Consider the following 14,776-nt stretch of genomic DNA (forward strand, 5'->3'; position numbering starts at 1 on the left):
TCTCTGAATAAATCTTAAAAAGACATGTTTAATGGTTACAGGCACCTGGTGGATCCGGGTCCCGACCACTATGGCTATACTGGGGACGGAGGAAGACAGCCACAGCAACACCAAACCAACCCGAGACAGAAGAATGCCATGACTGCAGCTGTGTAGAGCGATCAGGTCCAGACATGGAAATGAGCTGAATGCTAACTGCCTTGTGTCGTGTAGCTCTCATGCTTCTGGTACTAGAAAGAAACAGAGTTGACACCTCTAAATGGTGTGATTTGAATCACCATCATTATCAAACATTGTCTCAGCTGTTTGAAGTATATGGTAATACACAGACAAGCAAGGTAAAGGAGGTTAATTATAGAGTGGCCTGTGCGTGCATAATGTCTTGTTGTTTGAAGTCATTTAAATTGCTTTGAGTCTTCCGAGAGTAAAAAATTGGCAACGTTTTTAGGTTTCACTATACTCTGCGCTACAAAGGGTTTTAGACCCATTTAAATTAGGGAAATAAAGGAACACAAACAGCTCTTTTACTCATATTTATAAGGTGGTTCACTGCTGCTGCTCCACGAAGAAGACGGAAAGTACAATATTAATTTATAACATGTAGTGACATGTTAGCCTTGTAAACGTGTCAAATTCACAGAGATAAATAACAAATTTGAGTGTCAGTATTTAACCCAAATTTATTCTTGAGGCTAAAAAACACCCTTCACTTATAAAACTTTATATCCTTCCATGCCAGATTAAATTCAAACTCTCTGCACAGGATTTAAATTCGATAATGTTTTCCTTTATTAGGTGCATTTTGAGACCTGTTGTCTCACCTGCCAAACCACTTTACCGATACTTTTGATAGAACAGATCTTATTGTTATGGCTCGTGTCTAACATTTCACCTACAGTGTTGTTTTGTCTCTGAAATGAGGAAACTTATTTGAATAATTGAAGTGCACTGAAGCACCCTAACACACAGTATGAATAATTACTTGTACTAATATATTTTTAATAATGCTATGACTGCCTGTCATTTTTATCCAACATGTTATTCTCAGTTGAGATGAGTTAAAATACATCATTTAGCACAGGACTGAGTTTATTACTAATCTGAAACAATGTCTGGAATGTGCATCGTGTTCGGATGACCCTGTCCCTTTTTTAAAGTGATCCTAACTAATAAGCACTATTAGACCTTTAGTTGTCTTTGAATAGTACACTTTATTTGACATGACCTCTATTTGAATGTACGAAATCTGGGGTACACTGTTTTTAAGAACAAGACTACCATGAAATCAATAAATCATGACAAAAATATAAATCCAAACAAGGAAATACAGAAAATCACTATAATTCCAACACTTTATTTACACTGTAACAGATTTTTATTGCTGCTTCTTCCCTTACTCTTAGTATATTCTAGTGTTGCAGTGTTTGTTTCATCATCATAACATAACATCTCTGATCTTAGAGGAGCACATAAACTCACTGGCCACTTCATTGGGTACACCTGAAAAATCTACTGCAGTTCTATACAACAACACTGCCATGGTTATAGTTAGTATTATTGAGATGTGTCTCTAAATTTTTTTCCCCCCTATCTACATACTTGAGGGGTCCGGAGTATTAGAAACACCTCTGAATATATATAATGCAGCTCAGTACAGCCTCAGCATCAATTATGACCTTGACACTGAAATATCATTGGATTAACACCTCTATGACGGCTTAGAAAAAAGCCTGTACATTACAGACAACATAAAAGCAAATCTTATGGCTGAGCTGGTGTATTGGATTACATTCGATTTTTCAGGTGTACCTAAAGAAGTGGCCGGTGAATGTACGTTGCAATGGTGCTTGATAGAGCAATGTACAATTACTTGTACAGAACAAGTATTGAGCAAAAATTTGATTATATGAAACATCCATACATTATCTAAACCACTTATTCTGTTCAGGGTCGTGGGGGCCTGGAGCGTATCCCAGCTGTCATTGGGCGAGAGGCAGGGTACACTCTGGACTGATGGCCAGTCAACCTTTCATGCTCACATTCACACCGACGGGCAATTTAGAGTCACCAATGAACCTTAAACCATTAAAAGCGAGCATGTCTTTGGACTGTGGGAGGAAGCCGAGTACCCTGAGGGAACCCACGCATGAGTATAGAGAACATGCAAACTCCACACGGACAGGCCCCCTACATCTGAACTGCGACTCGAACTCAGAACCTTCTAGCTGTGAGGTGAGAGCGCGAACCACTGCACCACCGTGCAGCTTTACATGACACAAAGAACTGAAAAAAGTTCTTTGTTTCACACAATTAATCTAAAACCACTATGATGGGCCGTTGTGTCACATATTACCATTTTTACGCTGCAGCAGAGTAAGTCCTTACTGTTAAAAAAGGCCTCTCTTGTTTGGGCAACCGTCCAGTTTCCGAGCTCATTTTCACTCTGCATAACCTGGCAGCCTCTCTGTCTTTGTGGTGTCTGTGTATGCCATGTACTGTAGTTTGGATGTGATGGATGATCACGGCACATATCTGTGACCTGGTGGTGTAGGCGTCACTGTGTGCTGAAGTGGACACAAGTCCTGTTGAAACATGAATTGAGCCTCAGAGTGCTCTTCTCAGTTCTGCACCATAGTGTATATCCATTTAGCCACTTACTGAACCATCAATTAAGTGTAACTAAGAGTTAGAGCCTAGCTTAACATTTCTGTGTTTCGCTCCACAGAGCTCAGCAGTATTCATTTCAATGGAGATTAAACACTCAAAATGACATTTCAGGATTAGGTGAATTGCTTTTCTGTTAATGTGACTGAGGATGAAATCCCACTGAAGTGAATGTTGAGTGTCATTTGACTGAAACCAATGCAAAGAATGTGAAGTAGATTTTGTCTAAAAAAATCATCTCATTTGTTTGTTTGATCTAAATTGTGTTTGAAAAGAGGAAAGTAGGCAGGCAGGTAGGAGGGATGAGTTACAACGACTAAAACAACGCAATTGTAAAAGGATGAAAGAATGTAGAGGGGGGAAGAAGCGTATTGCTAAAGAGAGATTAAAGAAACGAGTAATAGACTGAAAGTACAGAGGGATGGAGGGAGGTGGAAGAGGTGGTTTGATCAGATGCAGTGCAATGACCCAGAAGCCTTTGTGATTCACAGTAGTTTGATTCAGAGAGTTTTCAAACAAGAAGAGAACAAAGCAAAGAATAAAAGTTCAGGAAAATTTTGGCGTCAGTTGATCTTCAGTAGGAGGAGGGTCAGTGGAGTGGGCTTGGATCGATAGAATGTAGTGACTTAGGGAATTACTTTCAAATACTTTTTCATGCTATTATGACTTAAAGCAGCAGTATGAAAATAAAACTGTCAAAGTGTTACTGAATGTACCATAATAAACCATATTTTTTGGTGAGTGGCTAGGTGGTCAACTCACACATCAAGTAACGAGAGCTGACGCCAAAATAAATCACATGCTCCTTTAGGTAATTCCCTCCTTTGCTCTGTGCTAACATTGGCTAGCACATAAGCACTAACATTGGTCATCTTGAGCTGTGACAAAACTTACAACAGGTCAATGGTATTGGTTTGTTAATGTCTCGGTGAACTTTAAAACATGAGCAACATGATAAGGATAAAGCAGATTATTTTATACTCCCAGGACCTTCCAGGAGATGATGCATTAAAAACTAAACTGTTGACTTGTGTGTGAAACTGTAACCAGTTTACCAAAACAAAGGTATGCATTACCAAAAGGTCAGTTTAGTTTGGACAGTTACAATAGACTGTATTGTAATGGATGATTTTGGTGTCAATCATAAAATCAAAAATCTATCGCGCTTCTTTAGGACAGAGTTATCCAAATGAAGAGATGCCTTCTTAGCCATGTATCTGAATGCTGGTCAGTGCCTGGCAGAGCTTTGCTGAGCTACGGTGTATTGAGCTGTGAACATTACATGAAGCTGTATTATTGTTACTCCTCTTATATTAGTACACATTTCACTCACTTGTTACTTTTCACAAGCATTTATTTTTCTATGTATTTCTTTTTAAAGATAGTCTGTGTTGTTGGTTGGGTGTATGAGAGCCACAGAGAGTTTGACCGCTGTTACCGTGCTACTGTAAGAAAGAGGTACCCTCCCCCAACCCCCACCCCACAAATTTTAGCTTATGTTTGTTTTTTCTACACTTTATATGTGACATTTACATTGAAAGAATTAACTGTACAAGCAAACTTTTTTAGAAAAGAAAAATACAAATAAAAGACAAAGCATAGCATGGTTAACAAATCAGACATTCTGTTAGTTTGGCTCTATGGTGTTTGACAGTATGGTATGAGTTGCACAAGCTGAAGGTACTCACAAGAGTCGTGTATATGAAGAGTTCTGGTACTCCTGGTTCTCCCTCTGATACCTGGATTCCACAGGATCCATGTTCCCTACGTTCCGAGTGTAAACTCGTCGTCTATGGCGTAGAATAACCTCTGGGACCTCTGACTGATTGATTGACTCCAGTTATGATGTCATTTTGATATGGGATATAAAAACGGGAGTCTGTACATGGTGTTTTATTTTGAAATGACTGGATGCGTTCTTGAAGCGGCCTCCCTCAAAAATTGCGTATTTTTGAGGGAGCAGAGCGTCGGACACAAAACGCAGTGGACACGGATCCTGTGGAATATAGGCGTGAGAGACCAGCATATGAAGGAACCAACTAAACAACCTCTCTGTCGTAGAAGTATAACATTTTCTATTTGACTGCTTGTAACCAAAAATCCAAGAAAGAAACTCTTATTTTGTAATAATACAATAACAATGATTTCTACTATTGTTTTCCTACATTTTATATTTATGTATAAAACATCTCTTTTGCATTAAAATATTCATTTGAAAACAGAATCTGCCTCAGATGTCATACTTTAAATGTTTTAGCATGTACTTCTTTTTTAAGCCACAATGCCTGCCCAGCACATCTGCTAAGGTTAATTAAATATGAGTCAGGAGAACTGATTTCCCTCATGTCCCCTATACACGGCAAGGTGAATCATTAACATTGCCAACCCAATTTAGTCCATCATTTAAGCTGCTGATAAATTGTACCTTTGTGATAAGAGATAGATGTTGGCCTCCAATTAATGCAAGACTAATTATCAATTTAAAAAAGGAGATAAGGTGCGATGATTGTGGCAGAAAGTTTTTTAAGATTCTCTGGCGTGGTGCCATCGCACTGTTGGGTCATATCCCTCCCTGCCATTAATAAGCATTTAGTCACAGGCTGTGGCTTAAGGTGCTTCTTATTTATCAGACACTATGGGTGCTGGACTCGGGCTGCAATCACAGAAGTTAGTAGTAATGAGACACAGAAGCCAAGGGAATGTTTTATCAGTCAAGGCTTAATTAGCATATCCCAAACCTCTCAGCCAATGGTTAGAGAGAGGAAGTAATTAAATTTTCCCGAGTCAATGCCAAGGTTTATTTTGTGCACTGTGTGTGGTATGGATCTGCAAAGTGTGTCTGCGTGTGTTTGTGTATTTTCAGCATTGAATATTCTGAGTGGCTATTTAAGTAGTGGAGTTTGTGTTAATGCATGTCAGAACTTAAATTAGTTCAAGAGATTAATTGCAGTGTACTTCTGCACGCTGTCTGGATGGACTTGTCACTGAAATGGAGCAAATGAAAAGAGTGTGCACGGACTGAACAACTGATCGTCGGACAGACTGATTAACTGACTAATAAACTGATGATTCCACAGCTTTTTTTTTGCCGAGTGGATGGTTGGTTGAAAGGACCAAATGCTAACTGGTATTTAAAGATTCGTTGTGCAAATAAAATGTTGCTGCTGCAGCTGACCTCAATGAGAATTCACACTAAATCCACACCGCAGAGATCTTGTTAGCTTTCCATCCATCCATCATCTACACCGTCTATCCTGTTCAGGTTCGTGGGGGTGCTGAAGCCTATTCCAGCTGTCATTGGGTGAGAGGCGAGGTACGCCCTGGACTGATCGCCAATCGCAGGGCCGACACATAGAGACACCTTCACACCTACGGGAGATTTTAGAGCCACCAATTAACCTAACAAGCATGTCTTTGGACTGTGGGAGGAAGCTGGAGTGCCCAGGGGGAACCTGCAAACTCTAGGACTTGAACTAGGAACCCTCTAGCTATGAGGCAACAGCGCTAACCATTGCAGCTCCTTGGTAGCTTTCAGAGTCTTAAAACAAATTCCTCTTTTGTTTCACCTTACAAAAAAACTCAAGAAAGAAAAAAGTGAACTTTCAACTTATTAGATGATAAGAAACTGAACTACAGTGGGGTCCTCAGACAGTAGTTTGCTAGCATGTAACCTATAAAGGTACTGATGGAGAAAAATCTCCTTACAGGTCTTTACAGGTTACACTCCACACTCACTCAGCAAGTACTGTACTTTGGGTTGGTATCAAAAGATTGTGAGATCTTACTGAAACAGCAGAATGAAACATTAGTTTCTGCACAGCTATAGTTGCCCTATGTTTGAAACTTGTCATCATGCATTCATCTCATTCTATTGCAATCTCATTCTATCCTTGTGATTCCATATACACCGATCAGCCATAACATTTTGACCACCTGCCTAATATTGTGTAGGACCGCCTGTTTTGGTTTTGCCACCTAAACAGCCCTAACCCATCGAGGCATGGACTACACTAGACCTGTGAAAGTGTTCTGATATCTGGCACCAAGACGTTAGCAGCAGATCCTCTAAGTATCTGTAAGTTGCGAGGTGGGACCTCCATGGATCAGACTTGTTTGTCCAGCACATCCCACAGATGCTCGATTAGATTGAGATCTGGGGAATTTGGAGGCTAAGTCAAGACCTTGAAATCGTTGTCATGTTCCTGAAACCATTCCTGAACCATTGTTGCAGTGTGGCAGGAAGCATTATTCTGCTGGAAGAGGCCACAATGCTTAGGTAGGTGGTACGTGTCAAAGTAACATCCACATGAATGGCAGGACCGAAGGTTTCCAGGCAGAACATTGCCTAAAGCCTCACACTGCTTCCACCGGCTTGCCTTCTTCCCATGGTGCATCCTGGTGCCATGTCTTCCCCAGGTAACGCGCACCTGGCCATCCACATGATGTAAAAGAACCAGGCCACCTTCTTCCATTGCAACTTTGAGGACAAAATGTTCACTTGCTGCCTAACATATCCCGCCCTCTGCCAGGGGCCATTGTAACTAGATAATAACAATTGTCAGTGGTCATAATGTCATGGCTGATCGGTGCAAATGTCTACATTGGATCTGGTTGCCTTAACTTATAACTATCAATTAGCTGAGCTGCTTTCTGTAGTTATATATGGTTAGCTTTGTTTCCTAAAGTCGAATTAGGACTGCAAATTTCAGGGTTTTGTAACTATTTTAGAAAAGCTCAGCCAGCTCCCAGAGGAAATGGGTGAAAACAGTCAAAAGTAAAAATATCAGGAAGTGCCAAAGAAAAGGACCTCTATTGGATTGCATTGTGGATGTGGTAGACACAATTTCTTAAGCAAACACATATTAAAATTCTTATTTGTCTTGAGCTCCTTTAAGACGTGAGAATCTGGGGAGATGTCCGTCCGCTCGTCACGATCACTTAATGCAGATTTAATGAGTTTTATAAATGACACCAAACCACAACTCCCAGGTTTCCTGACAAATAGCTGACAGAGTGGCCCATGCTGTTTTTTTTCTGAAGCTGTTTTGAGCGACTGTCTGATTGACTCACTGACTGACTGCATGAACTACTCTCTGACTGACTGGCTGTGTAATTGCTCCAACCTCCCTCCCAGGGCATGTTTGGCATGCTGTAATTATTAGCAGTTATTATTAGTAGGTTTAATAATCATTCGAAGCCATTGTAATTAGGATTTCCTATTATGAGTGGCAGCCGGTTTGTGTGTCTTCATGTGTGTGCGTGCGTGTGTGTGTGTCTGTGTGTGTGTGTGTGTGTGTGTGTGTGTGTGTGTGTGTCTGTGTGTGTGTGTGTGTGTGTGTGTGTGTGTGTGTGTGTGCGTGTGTGTGTGTGTGTGTGTGTGTGTGTGTGTGTGTGCGTGTGCGAGTCTGCCTGGCAAGGTATTGTTCAGTTGTAGCTATTATTGGCAGCCTGCTTTGTGTTCTCTTGACTTCTGATTGTTTTCATGTACACATGTGCTTGAAGGCCGTCCTCGGAGCTGCCAAACTTCCCAAATCCTCATTAATTATTGTCAACTTATGATCTTGTTTTCTCTCTGACTAATGATGCAAGCGTGACAAGCACATATCACATCAGGAGTGGTTTTTTTTTAGACATGGTCACATGTGCACACCTGGCCATTTTATTCAAGTCAATACAGATTTACCACAGTGTTCATTTCTGTAGAACTTTAGTGACTTTCAATCATCATGTACTGACACTGATGATGCAATTCAATAATGTACAATCAGCATTAATGTGCAGAAGTGACACGGAAGGCCAACTGTCATTTTTACATGAAGTCATCAGATTTTATCATCACATTCAGCACTTTGTAAATACTGCTCTCTGGGTGGGTTTGTTTCCAAGGTTTGTGAGCTCTTGCTAAAACAGATACCTCAAGTCTCTTGGACAGATTGCAGATTTCAAAGACAGGTCAGAATAGTGAGTGCCTTTTAAGACAATCATTTCAACTTGTTATTGCTACATTCAAGGAAATTAAGAAGTATGTAGTCAGGCTGGTCTGGAAATTTGGTTCTCAACCTTATCGGTCTGGCCCAGGGCCAAAGCTGCCGCTAGCTTCGGGGCTAACTCACACACACACAGCAGCGAGCAGGAAGCAAGACACGGGAGCTCGGCTTTAGTCTTGAGGAGTATGTGGCTTTATTACACACACAGCCTCACTTTACAGTCATTCTGTTATTTTCAGTTACCGATAACATTCTCTGCTGATCCGCTCCGATCCCCGTCCACTCTTGTAACTCATGCGCACACACTCACTTCCTGTCTCTCTCACTCACTCCCACCACCCACACTCGCGCACTCAGGTTTTTCCAAACATAGCTCTGTTTCTAGTACAACACGAAGCTCACATGGGTTGCCAGGTTGAGGACACCAAACTAACTCAAGTGCGAGACATGCGCTTTGACAATGACAAGCAACGAGTCCTGTGCGCCAATTTGCTTCATATCTGGCAACCCAGGGTGATGAAATGGGCAGTGGGCGGGATCGCGCAGGCCAAAACATATACAGACGTTCCGCATCGGAATGGGGATTTCAGGAGGAGAATATACTGGCTGCAGCATTGTTGTCAGAGAAGCCAGTATTTAAATTTAGCATGTTTCCTTAATTTCTGATGACATATCATGACCATTTTATGATAAATTCCAGTAAATATATTACATATTGTTCCTTTGACTAGCAACTATTTAAAACAGTACAGCAGTTTATTTGTCAGTTTATGTGCTTTTCTCCTGCTTAGGTAGTTTCATTTATTAAGATTTTAGGCTTGGAAGACTAAAATTGTAATTCACAAGAGCCTTGGGCAACTATTGCCTAGGGCAACAGTATGTATCACCACTGCCCAAGGCAGATTTCCCCTCAGGGACAATAAAGAATGTTTTATCTTATCTGATCCTAAAGTGTAGAAATTAGTGTTCAAATAAACGGCTCTGTGTAGCAGAAATATCAGATCATGTTAAACATTCCATTATACTTCAGGGTCACGACACCCATGTCAGATATGAATCGCTGTTTAAGTGTAAGTGACATTTAAAACTGGAGTATGTGAACAACAAAATAGAAGCAGAGGAGAAGTGGGACGTGGAAGTGATGATTACGGTAAATTCTGTGTGTGTGTGTGTGTGTGTGTGTGTGTGTGTGTGTGTGTGTGTGTTTCCTAAGATTCACATCCTGACAGGGTCATGGACAGTGTATCAAGAACACTGAGTGTGTCTTATTAAGTGTGTGTGTGTAAAAATTACATTTCCTCTGTCCCCTGTGCACTGTAATGGCTCGTGGTGAACTTCGCTGGCAGCTGTTTCCCCTATTCCCATCCTACCCACACGCACACACACACACACACACACACACACACACACTGCATCCCGGTAGTAACCTTGAGGCTTCTTTCTTGCTCACAGGCTCATGCTTTCTCCCTCTCGCTGGATCCTCCAGGCCGCTGAGGTGAGTGAGACTGCCTGTGTTTGCCAGGCTGGATCCACAGCATGCAGGGTCACACTGGGTGGGATTTGTTGGTGTGTGTGTGTGTGTATGTGTGCTGCTGTGTTCGGCTGCCTGCCAGCATTGTCTCATGATGCAAGTTCAATGTGGGACAACCAAGACCGAAAGGAGCAGCCAGGAGTTTATACACAAAGAGAAATCAGCGATGACAGTGACCACACACGCTGAACTGTGAACATTAAACAAACACATAGGGATACTTACACACTAACACTAACAAAGTTGGTGCTTCGCTATCTCCATGTAAGGCAGCTAAAGTTGCTGTTAACATAAACCATGGGTAGGCCTCAGTTTAGTGTGGCTTTTCGAGATATGAGCCACAACGAGAAACAACGCTGCAGGAAGCAAAGAAAACCACATCTTACACTTTTTTCTTGGTTTATTTTGCTTCACGAACTTTTTTGAACAGTATCTACTATAGTGATGTGTAATCAAATATACTAGAATGTTTGACCTTTGTGTTTTGGTCCTTTACATGGCCAAAATATCAGTTACTATTCAATACACTGCCTCAGCGCTAATTGTAACAAACTGTTACAAAAAGCTTGTAGACTCTGCGTATGTGCAATGAAGGCAAAGGCGCACACAGGTAGGTACATAGTACAGTGGCCGACAAGGGCAATCACACTGCATGAGTCTAAGCGATTTCCATAAGAAGAAACAGGCTGCAAATTCAGGAATGATACAAATTCAAAAACACATGCAACAACAGAAACACTCTGCAAATAGAAACATGCTGCAAAAAGCTGATACAAATGCATTACAAGTCAAACGCTCTGCAAATACAAAAAAAAATGCAAAGTCAAAAACCCACAAACTCAGAAAACACATTCAAAAGAAAAACCCTGCAAATCCAGTCAGCACAATAAAAGTGCTCCAGGCCTGTAGGGGGCGCTCAGTGTAACAGGTTTATAATTGACAGGAGAGAGAGAGGGTCATGAGACAGTGAATTTATTATTAGACCTTTATTACCAGACTCCCGTCTCCCATCTCCACCGTGTCTTTATCACCACCGGTGTCAGAGTCCAGCTTAGCCTCACTGGAAATATCCTGGCTACTGTAGCATGTCGTCAAATTCTACCATCAGTCTCCACTGAGTGCCTACCCCCTGCCCCGGGCCTGACAACTCCGAAATCCCGGTGGTCCGAAGCTCCCATGCTGGTTTGAGGAGTGAACAGTAACACACTCCTGTGCTCAGAGCTCTGACACCAGGCAGAGTCAGCTGATAGTAGTGTTAGCTGCACTGCTAACTTAGATCCATAGCTAACAGAAGAGACACATACCTCCTGCTCTTACCTGTTATAACGTGTAATGTTTTAACCCATTTATTTCAGCTTTTTGCTGCAGGTTTGTTTTATTTGCAGCACGTTGCATGCGTTTTTGAATTTGTGTCGTTTCTCATTTTCAGCCTGTTTTTTGGGCAGACTTTCTACAGGCCTGCAGAAGCCACAGCTGCAGTTTTTTTCCTCTACACTTTTTTATATATTTATTGTATTTATCAAAAGGAGAATTGCCTACTTCAGTGCTAGATAGAAAAACACCCTGTATGTAATATCAGTGGCCGTCATTTTAAACAGTTGTTCAGCTCAGCTCAAACAGGCTCGAGCAGCTTTATTGTGCTTTTATCAAAAGATCAACCCCTTTGTGGAGCTGAGTGTCAACTTAGTTTTGACTCAATAAGCATGCATACAGATATTACCACACACATTACCCGACACCTGTGCTGGTGTTTCTCGTCTTTAAAAGACACATTATTCTTCACTGCGGCAGGATTATATTTGTCAGGAGGAGCTGATAAAAGGAGAAATGACACCCATCAGAGAGAGAGAGGAGGCACAGTGAGAGGAGACAGAACTACTGCTGCTTTCTCTCTGAAGAGGAAATGAAGTTTCTTTCTTCACCTCTCTGTGTGCTTTCTTTCATCTTCTTTCCTTTTCTCCACAGCACAGCTACAAACCACCACACACACTTTACTTTATTATTCTATTAAAATGATTCTTCTTTATGTTTGTATCTCAATCTCCCAAAACCCTTTTCTTTTCTTTTAGTCACTCGTGTGTCTTTCTAAAGTTGTTATGACCTTGTTATATAATGAAGTCTAAACAGAAAACTTGCTATTGTGCTTTCTGATGCTGTAATCACTTCAAAATTTAATTAAATGGCCAAATGTTCCATTAATGCTAATGTGGCAGTAAAGTTTCCCCATGAGTCTGGGAGGATTTCATTGACACCGAGGTCAAGAAGTAAATTCAGAGCACAAGCGATCGTGAAGTTTCAATTAGAGACAGAAAGCAGTTTTGGAGTCGTGAGGCTGTCAGTCAGCAGCTGTGACAGCATCAGCATTGTTTTATCCCACAATTAGAACAGTTTTGTTTAGGAACAAAATGTATTTTTCTAAAATAATTACTAAAGAATAAGCCGGAAAGAAAAGCTAATCATGCAGAAAATTACCAACCCAGCTGATTACTGTGTGTATCGCAGACCAGTCACGTCAACATTTAAAGTGACCATATGAAAGCAGGGAGAAGAACAAATCACATATGAGCTACATAAACTCTGTTTTTTTTTATGGTAAAAAAATAATTAGTTCAATCTTTGTCATTCCTTTGATTTGATCTTACTAAGTCCTCTGCCAGTGAAGCATTGCTAAATTGTTTGACTCGCTTATTATTATTCAAAGTATTCGTATTTCTTGTCAAAACCTGGCGCTTACCTTACAAACGAAGCATCTCGACCACAGATTTTTTCATCTCCAAACTTGTGGTATTTATACTCAGCCGAGATTTAATGCAATACATATGCCGTAGAACTCCCCAAGACCTGTTAACAGAATTAGATTAGTAAAAAAATTGTGTAGTTCCCTTTAAGTTGAAAGAATGAATGGATGATAAATCTTACATTACACACTGAATAAACTAAACTGCAGCCACAACTCAGCTCTGCTGTAAAGACCCAGTAGTAAGATAGTACTTTGAAGCTACGGCTGTCGACATCTTTGTTGTGTACAGTTACCATAGTTACTGGTGTTGTTATTTTCTCTTGCAAGGTTTGTGCAAAAGGCCCAGTTTACTTCACACACACATACACACACACACACACACACACACACACATGCACACACACTACTGACTCTTCTATGTAAATCCAGTTACTTCCAAACACCGGCTGTTAAAACTGAACTGCATGGAAAGCTACCTGTGCTCTCCACTGCAGAGCAGCCGGTCATCAAAAGCTGGATTCACTTATTTTTTCACTGACATACTGTCTGGGTTTAGCATAAGAGGACAAGCTAGAACACCATTAAGGCATTGTAATAGTTCTGTAACAACAAAACAGAGGATTTAGATAGTCGACCATCTACATGGTGGAACTTACTCATTGCTTCCAATGGAAATCAGGCAGATAGCAAAATAAAATGTTACTGTTTTACTGGTTTATTATGTAACCACTGCAAAAGCTCAAAGCTTACTCTGGCTTAGAAGGAGGGAGGCTGCGGGGTGTTGTTCTGCATTTGCATGCAGGTCATTCATTAGGACATTTGTTGGTGTCTTTCAAAGTATACTTAAAAAGTCACATCCTTTGTTTTGTTCCATCCCTCTCCCCCTTGTTTGCTGTCGTCTCTCCACTGTCAAACCTCTCATATAAAAATCGAGCACAACAAAAAAGATAAGATGAAAAAGAGTGTGCAGTTCCTGAGAAGTTACTATATAGTATGAACAATACAGTCAGTCAGCCACTGAAAATGCAATGAAGTCAGCTCTGACGATCCTTTGAAGGGGCAGCTAAGCTAGTTGTTAGTTGTGAAAGAGACACATTTCTAATCACTAATACTGTTTGATATGTATCATGCTATATGGCAGTGAAGGTTTTAAGTTTTAGGTCAGGCAGTTGGATTTAACACTGAGATATTTTTTCTCTTTCTTCTATTCTTCTATTTTGTCTTTAAGCAACTCAAATCATTTCCCAGGAAGAGACTTCCACTGAGCGGGGTGGAGTTTATGTTGAGGGGCAAAGAACAAAACGTGAACTTGACTTTGCAAATGTTGAAATAAGCATTTTTGGATTGTTTCAGAGTGTCTGGTTTATTATGTAACCACTGCATATGCTCAAAACTTACTCTGGCTTACCAAACATACCTAAACAAATCATTAACAAACTTTTTGTAAGTAATGTTGTGCATCACCAAAAAAGGTAATAAGACTTGCCTTGTGATGCTCACTCTTTGGCTATGTACAGATGTCATCAAGGTCCACCAATCAAATATCTTAATTCAAGGAGGTTATGGTCTATATTAGGCTTTGCACACTCTCCTCAAGGGGAAGGATTTGTAGAGCCTGACAGCCTGAATTCAGGGCAAGAGTGACCCATTTAAGAAAACTTTGATATGTTTCAACTAAATGGATGAATAAAGGAGTTTAAAGCTCTTCTGAGGATCACCAGTGTGTTTCAATGTCCTTCTCTTTTACACACACACGCACACACATTGTTCATACAGCCGTGGGGAGCTTCCAGTCTAAATACACACACACTCTTAAACATACACAGAGAAATCACACAGTCAGTTACAGTCAGT

General features: G+C 40.7%; 1 protein-coding gene across 4 annotated transcripts in view; it reads left to right on the forward strand.

Annotated features, from left to right (window-relative positions):
- pard3bb (par-3 family cell polarity regulator beta b) overlaps window positions 1-4,822 on the forward strand; it is a 235,392-nt gene extending 230,570 nt beyond the window's left edge. For 2 of the 4 annotated variants that reach the window (XM_069662799.1, XM_069662801.1), the window contains exon 26: window positions 42-4,822. In XM_069662799.1, the coding sequence (XP_069518900.1) occupies window positions 42-156 (115 nt within the window). In that variant the 3' untranslated portion in view covers window positions 157-4,822. The remainder of the gene's footprint in view (window positions 1-41) is intronic. The other 2 variants (XM_069662800.1, XM_069662802.1) reach the window with 2 other exon arrangements.
- The last annotated feature ends 9,954 nt before the right edge of the window (window positions 4,823-14,776 follow it).

The sequence above is a fragment of the Semicossyphus pulcher genome, unplaced genomic scaffold (assembly GCF_022749685.1).
Source record: "Semicossyphus pulcher isolate SPU_LCO1_2020_fin unplaced genomic scaffold, fSemPul1.0.p SCAF_15, whole genome shotgun sequence".
NCBI lineage: Eukaryota > Metazoa > Chordata > Actinopteri > Labriformes > Labridae > Semicossyphus > Semicossyphus pulcher.